General features: G+C 42.5%; 1 protein-coding gene across 1 annotated transcript; it reads left to right on the forward strand.

The window, feature by feature from the left end:
• The first annotated feature begins 3,056 nt into the window (after nt 1-3,056).
• LOC101564718 (olfactory receptor 2L13) lies at nt 3,057-3,995 on the forward strand. The gene has a single exon (XM_004648455.1). The coding sequence runs from the start codon at nt 3,057-3,059 to the stop codon at nt 3,993-3,995; it is 939 nt and encodes a 312-aa protein (XP_004648512.1).
• Nucleotides 3,996-9,220: the final 5,225 nt, after the last annotated feature.

Below are 9,220 nucleotides of genomic sequence, written 5' to 3' on the forward strand. Positions count from 1 at the left end.
TATTCCACTGAGCCATCTCCCCAGCCCTAGATTATATTTTAAAAATAGGATAAAGAATTCTATACTTCTCATGTTTGCACATAAGTACCCAAAAATCTCACCATATACAACCTTGAAGCAGGACAGTCCCACAATATTCCTCTTCCTGAGACAAGGGTTTTTAAAGCTGAAAAGAGGGGGGTGACGAGCGCGAGGGAATGCAGCACCGGGGTCAGCGTCCACTTATGGGAAACAGGTTACATTCTTTTACTGTACGGTTACAATTTTAGGAACAAATAATTAATTCTTATGGCATGGTGTTGATCACTGGATGTCACAGAAAGGTATCGAGACAATTTTGGGAACAGGGAGTTATCCTTAGAACAGAGAGTGATTACCTTAAGATATGGGGCTGATCACAAGAAACATCATGAACAGGGACTTGTCCTTGGAACAGAAAGGTATCTTAGGATGTGGGGCTGATCACAGGAAACTTTGTGTAGACTGCTTTTAACAGTCTGTGGCTCAGAACAAAGGAATGTTTTGAACATTAACAAAACTGTGTTCAGAGACCAGATGGAGGGCTTGAGCCACGAAGATGAAGTCTAAGTTGTCAGCTTATGCAAATATTCCTTGTTAATAACGTTACAGTGGAAACATACAGACGTGTATAATAGAATGGCTATTCTGGTGGCAAAATGGAGCCAATCACATAGGTTATAATGGAAACATACAGAGTTGTATATAACAAAATAGCTGTTCTAGTTACAAAAATGGAGACAGTTACATAGGTTATAACAGTAGGGAGGAGCTGGTGTTGATGAAGTGACTGAAGAGGAGAAGTCGGTGAGGAACCGCCGAGCAGGAAGCGAGGAGGAGGTGGTGCTGAGTAGTTGGTCAGGAGGTGACTGTGAGCCGGTGACTGAGCAGGAGGCAGTGAGGAGGCAGCAGAGGCAGCCGGGGGGAGCAGGCTCGTGGAGGCGACGAGGGCGCAGCAACATGGAGCTGGTGGGGAAGAGGCGGCTTCGAGGAGGTGGTTTGTGAAGAGGAGGCAATGAGGAGTTGGCCCTGAGGATTAGGTGGTGAGGAGGAGGCAGTGAGAGGTGAGGCCCAGTGTGCCCTGCAGGATGAGCACAGGCTGTCTCTCCCATCTCCATAGACAGAGACTTCATTGGAGATAGACTATCAGGCACGATCATGCGAGACCGGTGCAAGACACTGAATGCAGTCACTCATCAGTTCCTAGAAATATGAGAAATTTGAAGCCACCACACAGGCTCAAATCTGGCTCCAGCCCTGACTGTAACTTAGAAGGTTATGCTTTCCATGAGTGAATGTTATGCTTAGTATTTAGGAAAAGAAGATACCAATGCTGAAATTAACAGATTTGTGCTGTGGAAGGTAATAAATGAAGGCATGGAAAGAGCAGGATACACATGTTGTGAGTCTCTCAGATTCACATGTACAGTAAGGAGATAAGGAAAATGTCTGTGTTTCTGTTTTAATCTCAATATTCATGCTGTACTTCTACCATCACAATAGCTACGACTTGGAGCTGTGACAAATTGAAATGAACAAATACAAAGTATCGAATCTATCATCCTTATCAGGTGTAAATGATGACATGAAAAAGAGAAAAATGTGCATGGAAACCTGTGCGGACAATTTTAAGGCTTCGAAAATGAAAATAAATCAATGAGAAATGAGAGTATACTGAAATAATATGCTAAAAGTAGTATGGATCTTATAGGATGTACAAATATTCGCAGCATAAGGACAGAGAATTTGTTGCTCAGCCCATTTTAGGAAAGTCAGAAAAATGTTTTAATTTTTATTTTATTTATTTATTTATTTATTTATTTATTTTTCAGTGGAACTGGGGATTGAACTCAGGCCCTTGTGCTTGCCAGGGGAGTGCTTATTCCACTGAGCCATCTCCCCAGCCCCTGTTTTTTTTTTTTTTTTTTTAATTTTAAAGAGGAAAAAAATACCAAAGACAGAAGTAAAGCAACATAAGATAAAAATGGTAAGGCATCAATCTGTAATCTGAGAAACTTACATCAGAGAACAATGTGCAACAGAACACTCACTATCGAATAACTTCAACTCTTTTAAAAAAATATATTCTGTCTAATGTCTTATTGAAAGGAAGAGCTCCTGTTTACTTGTTTAATCAGCCTTATATGCCTATATCTAGTAATCTGAGCAAGAAATTTCAAGATATATATTTGTGCTCTAACAACAACGGTTAATTTTGAATTTCTGTTTAGAAGAATATTTTTCAAGAACAGGAGAGGCACAGCTGGAGGAAGGATGGAGATGCGTCAACCTCAGCTGGTCTGAGTGCATAGGGAGCACAGAATTTGGAAAAGTAACAGAGAACAAGAAAACTGACATATACAATGTCTGCACACAAAAAGATTCCAAGTCGCATACTTGAGTTGCTCAGGTCAAAATGCTCTGCTAAATTGGAACAACGAGTACTGACCCTGAGCACTGTGCTAGGATGGAGTTGCCCGAGAAGGGCGGGGCGCTTTGGCTTCCTTGGAGGTGTCTCCTACCCGGGGTGCTGGACGTAGGAGTAATATACGTAATATAAATGAGATTGGTATCACAAACTATAGGAAAGCAAACCTTCAATTCTGATATTAAAATCAAATTAATAAATTAACACCTGTTGGAAGAAAAGCAGTTCATTCTACTCAATCAATAATAAAATCCAGGGCTGGCCAGGCAGCTCAGCGGAATGAAGCATCTGCTTAGGCAGAGCGTAGCGGTTGGGGTTCAATCCCCAGCATGCCCTGCTATGGTAGCCCCGCCCCCAGGGCACGCTGAGACGGAGATTGAGAGTAGGCGCGGTAGCGCGATCTTGTAGTACCAGCACTTGGGAGGCTGAAAACAGGAGTTACTGCGAGTCTGGTAAGTGTGGTGAGACCCTGTAGACCCTATACTAAATACACAAAAGTAAATAAATGAGACCTGTTCTTTTTGTATTATCCTTTTCTGCTTCATTTCACACTTCATATTTAATCCTTTTTATTTTACACTTTTTCAAGAAATATAGACATAACGCTTAAATGGATAAATGGAACCACACTGCGAATGATTTTATACTGTTGGGGCTGTTTCCGCCAAACCAAACGGGCGTGCTGCTCACGCTGCTCATCATCCTCGTGTTCTGCCTCGCTTCTGTGGGCAACTCCGCCATGATCCACCTCATCCGCGTGGACGCCCGGCTGCACTCGCCCATGTACCTTCTGCTCAGCCAGCTCTCCCTCATGGACCTGATGTACATCTCCAGCACCGTCCCCAACATGGCCTTCAACTTCTTCTCTGGCCAGAAAAGCATCTCCTTGCTGGGCTGCGGGGTCCAAAGTTTCTTCTTCCTGACCATGGCATGCTCAGAGGGGTTACTCCTGGCCTCCATGGCTTACGACCGATTCGTGGCCATCTGCCACCCCCTCCATTACCCTGTCCGCATGAGCAGAAGGATGTGTGCTCAGATGGTGTCAGGATCTTGGACCCTGGGCTCCATCAACTCGCTGGCGCACACGGTCTACGCCCTTCACCTCCCCTACTGCAGGTCCAGGGCCATCAACCACTTCTTCTGCGATGTCCCCGCCATGCTGCCCCTGGCCTGTGTGGACACCTGGGCCTACGAGTACATGGTGTTTGTGAGCACGAGCCTGTTCCTCCTCTTCCCTTTCCTAGGCATCACTGCCTCCTACGGACGGGTGCTGTTTGCGGTCTTCCACATGCACTCCAAGGAGGGCAGGCAAAAGGCCTTGGCCACGTGCTCCACACACTTAACTGTAGTGACCTTCTACTACGCTCCTTTTGTCTACACTTACCTGCGGCCCCGGAGTCTCCGCTCCCCAGCAGAAGACAAGATCCTGGCGGTCTTCTACACCATCCTCACCCCGATGCTGAACCCCATTATCTACAGTCTGAGGAACAAGGAGGTCCTGGGGGCCATGGAAAGAGCGTTTGGGATGTTCTCTCCCAAGAAGAAATGATCCCTGAGTCCCCGCTCTGCTTCTTTTATCTCATTCCTTGGTTGGCTTCACACTGTGGAGCAGCGCAGCCTGATAGAAATAGGAGAGGGTGCACCTGTGTGCCCTGACAACTTTAGGGCTATTAACACAAATATTAATACAAATGAGTTAATTACTGTATGCTATGATAGTAGTTATGAATGTAGTTATCTTGAAACACAGATAATGCACATTTTACCTTAATAATTTCTTATAATGTTCTACAACTTCATTACTATTGAGTTAATATTTATACTTGTATTGAGAACCGAGTATCTTGCACTGCACACATAGTCTACAGATTCAATGTAATCTTTATCAAAATACCAAAAATTTTGTGCACGGCATCAGGGAATGTCTAGGGCCATGCATATAGCTCAGTGTTCTAAGCACCTGCCCAGGCAAGTGCAAGGACCTGGGTTTGATCCCCGGTACCACATGTGCTGGCTTTGCGCCAGGCACACCAAGCCTACCAATGAGACACAACATGGTGGTACACACCTGTGATCTCAGCTGTGGGGAGGCCAAAACATGAGAATTGATATGCGTCTGAGCTGCATAGTAAGACTCCATATCAGATAACTAAAATTTAAAAAAAAATCCTAGAATTTGTACAAAAACTTAACTTATCCAGAAGAGCTAAAGCATTGAAATGCACTGTTGATCCAGTGGGGAAGCCAGGAATGGATCTGCACTTCTCAGCCTTCCGATTCTCAGCAAAGACGCTTAAACCTACAGTATAGAAAAGCCGGTCCTTTCATCGAATGGCGCTGGTAAACCCAGATGTCCTTCAGCACAATACTGAAATTATTTTCATTACTTCAACCTGTAAAATAAGAGAAAATGGATAAAGTTAATAATTTAAGACCTAACACTTTGAAACACATACAGAGAAATAATTCAAAATATTGATCTATGCAATGACTTCCTGAACAAGACACCAGTGTCTCAGAGAATAACAAAATTTGTTGACCCATTTGCATGTGTCAGGTTAGAAATCTTCCACATAGCAAAGGAGATAATCACCAGAGTGAAAAGAGACCTTATAGAACAGGAAAAAGATTTGCTGATCAACTGTCTGAGGATGAGTAAAGAGAACACAGTAAGAACTAGAGATTATAATGGAGAAACAGGGATGGACAGCTGGCTCAGTAGATTGAAGCCCCTGCAAACAGGCGCAGGGCCTGGGGGTATGATCCTTGGACCTGTCATGCCAGCCCTGCCTCTGGGGCTTGCTGAGATGGCAATTGATACTGGGCGTAGTGGAACAAGCCATTAATCCCAGCTCTTGGGAGGCTGTAAACAGGCAGATCAGTATGAGTCTGATCTAGTAGTGAGACCCTGAACACCTGTAGACCCTTCCCTCAAATAAAATAAAAAATAAAAATGGAAAAACAGCCTCATCAGGCACTTCAGTAAGGAGAACATCTTACTCAGAGTGATGCCCACTCAGCTCAGGGTGGTAAGCATCCGCTGCTTTCGTCACCTTCCCATTGCATGACAAAATGCCTTGTAGTCGCACCCTAAAGGAGGTAAAATTTATTTTGCCTTATGATTTCAAAATTTTAGACCATGAGTGATGGACTGGCACCAGGACAACCTCGGCATAGTGGAAGACAACTGCGTGGTGCAGGACAGACAGGAGCTAGAGATAGCCGAGACAGCCAGGACCGCAGTGCACAACTCCAGGCACCTCCAGCAAGCCATCCTCTAAGCAGCCCAGCCATCGCACAGTGCACTCAGTCCTCAGCACTGGGTTAATATGCTGACAAGGGCAGCACCCCATCACCTCTTCATGCTCCTTAGCCGCCCTCTGAGTTCATGGCTGGTTTGGAAGGCTTTAGACCTCGAAACCATGGCATTCACACATACGGCGCCCAAGTCCCATGTCCACGTCATGCAAAACCCATATAGTCTATCTCTAGACTTTGCCAAAGTTATAATCTCCCATATTGCTGAATATTCTAAGTCTGCGTTCTCCTCTGAGGCACAAAACAACCTCCAGATGCTGTTTGGTGAGGTTTAGCCATTTTTTGAGATGCCTTCCAGCCTGCTGTTTTATATTTTATATTTTCCTAATGCAAAGAACTTCCACTCTTTTCAGTTGCACTGATCCATTTGCATGTTATACAATTTTGACTCTAAATCTTCCATAGTTTTCTATGCAAGTGACAAAATCATGAAATATTTAATTAATTAATTAATTATTATTATTATTACTACTACTACTATTATCATTACTTCTGAAGAATGAATCCAAAACTTTCACACTCGGTTTCATCTCCAGGCCATTTTCTAAGACAATGTGTTGCTTCGTCCCCATGTTGGAATGTAATGTGTAACCCTTCTTCTTCAGCTCCCCACAATGGTGGGGTCCACAACAATTATAACCAACCCTGGCTTATTTTTTGTTCTTGTTTCTCATTGTGAATCTGGTGGAAAGCAACAAACAGTATCCATCCAGTAGCTTGAACACTAGGCTACCTTGAAATTTTCTCTGTGAAGTGATATACTCTATCACCTCTTTTTAAAACCTCACACAAAATACTGGGAAGAGGGGAATACGCACAAGATCTTTGCCATAAATGTAGCATATCTGGCCTCTTCTTCAGGTTTCAATGGAGTCCCCAGCCACAACCCAAGCCTCATGGTTCTGCCTTTTAACCTATGCATTGCTATTACCATTCTAGTCTTATGAGCTTCCACCAGCATCTGCCATCCGTCTCTACGTCCTGCTTTCTGCTCCCCTGATACATAGCATCTTACCATCTCTAATTCTTTTAAAAACTTCCTAAAAAGCAGATCCAGGAGCTGGGGAGATAACTCAGTGGCATAAGTGTCTGCCTGGCAAGTGCAAGGTCCTCAGTTGGATGACTGGTAGAAAAGCAAACAAACAAACAGCAACAACAACAAAAAATAATTAGTTCCCAAGATTTCTGAACCACATGAAGGTAGGTGAGCAGGAGAAAGAAAATGTAAGAGACTGTAGCCAGGTGACAGAGAATATCACTGCATGTGTGTAACTTACAATAAATTGTATTATTTTTTAAATAAAATTATATATATTTGCCACAACGACAACACAAGTAAGAATCAAATACTTAATTTAACTTTCTCGTTTCCAACATGAATGCAATAATAAAACTCATTTGGCAAGAGTTCTACGTCATCATGTTTCCACTGTATGCATTACTATTATTTATTTTGAACAAGCACATTTAATAACATTTTGTGCTATCTATCTTATGATTAAAAATAACTGTCATAGTATATGGTATAAATTAAAAATGTCTCATATTCAGAGGTGGGGCTTTTGGAAGGCAGTTCGTTTATGGAGGAACAATATGGATCAGCAAATTAGCCCACTGATATGTCCACGGATAAATGTGCTCTTTGGAGTTGGGATAGTTGGAGACGGGTCACTGGGCCCTGTACTGAAGGTCCAGCTCCTTCCCTGTCACTGGGCCCTGCACTGAAGGGTGGGTTCCTTCCCAGTTTCTGGGTCATGGGAAGAAGGGCCAGTTCCCTTCCAGCTTGCCCTTTCCCCTCCCTGATTCCTTGATTCCTGACCACCATTGCTGAGCTCTCTTTTCTGCCCTGCCATTCTGCCTTGGATGCAGCCTATTATGGAATGGATCACTGGAACTGAGAGCCAAATGAGCCTCTCTCCCTTTCAGTTGTGAGCGCTGGGTTTGTTTCTCAGTGATTAAAATATGATTGGTAATACAGAAATGAGTATGAAAAGCATCGTCAAGCTACGGTCCCCGTTAAGCAGTGTTTGACTTCAGTGGACTAACGTTGATCCCAGTACCTACCCATTACTACTCTTACAGCCTACAGTACACGTGCATCCTCCCACTCAACACCTGCACATCAGCCATATGGGATCAGCTTTAAAGACTCAGCCACAGACCAATATTTCCACTAATTCACCACCTCAGACTCTCACTCATTGCTGAATTTAATGGATTGCACGCTTCTTTTCTTTCTAAGTATAACTACTCATTTTAAAACAAAATCTCAACTCTTCAGTACCATAGAATTCATGATTAGAATAAGAGTTTCATAGCTTAATTCAACACCCCTACATAAATAGCAGAAGGTATCGCATCAAAGTACAGTAAATTTAGTCTCAATCTCTAATATTTTTTTCCATAAACTGACCAGACAGCAGACAGGAAACTTCCTAATGCCAGATCTTCCTTTATTTAACTGAACACACTGAAGAGTTTCCCAAACTTTTTAATGCCTAGGTTGATTACAAGAAATGGGGATTATGGCTGGGGAGATAGCTCAGTAGAATAAGCACTTCCCTGCCAAGCACAAGAGTCTGAGTTCAATCCTTCATTCCACCCAAAAAAGAAGAAAAAATGGGGATTTCAGTAAGTATCACCCATGTTCTCTGTAATCCTTTAGTCTTGTGCTGACATAATCAAAGCTTTAGACTACAGAAGACTTGATTCCATGGGATGGTTGGCTCTAAGCTATGGTCTGGCTTATTTCCAAATTGTAAAAGTCCAGTGAAATAAGGTTTGGTCCTTCTGGACGTGGACATTGGGGATCAATTACAAGAGAAATAGGGACAGTGAAGTGTTGATGATGTAACATTCTACATATAAAATGCAGAGCTTGAGGGAATGGAGTACAAAATGACTCACTCTATTTCCTCTTGAACAAGAAAATAGCTAAGAAAGAAGAGTGAATAAATAGTGTGCGTTCAGCTATTTCAGAGGAGAGGGTGAGTTCTTTTCCAAGTTGAACTTAAAATCATCAGTTAGTGCTTATTTACTTTTCTCTTCTTTTGCATTTTTGGACCAATTGTCAATCTCATATCTGGGAATCTGATCAGCTAATGTGAAGACAGCAATATGCAACATAACATCCATCGTGGAATTACTTTCATTTTGCTGAGTGATATTCCGTATTGTTTTAATGATAGTTTTTTACTATATTTTACTCTCTTTAAAAATAAAAAAATAAGGGGCTGGGGAGATGGCTAGTGGAATAAGCACTTGCCTGGCAAGCAGTGGGGCCTGAGTTCAGTTCCTGGTTGTGCCAAAATAAACAAATAAATACATACATACATACATACATACTAAAATGAATAAATATAAAAAATAAAAATGTTAGAACCAGAAATGGTTTGGAATTGTTACAACTTTCACTTGATAGTCTTTTCAGTGATTTCAGCAGATAAAGAAAGCCTT

The sequence above is a fragment of the Octodon degus genome, unplaced genomic scaffold (assembly GCF_000260255.1).
Source record: "Octodon degus isolate 3935 unplaced genomic scaffold, OctDeg1.0 scaffold00414, whole genome shotgun sequence".
Taxonomy (NCBI): Eukaryota; Metazoa; Chordata; class Mammalia; order Rodentia; family Octodontidae; genus Octodon; species Octodon degus.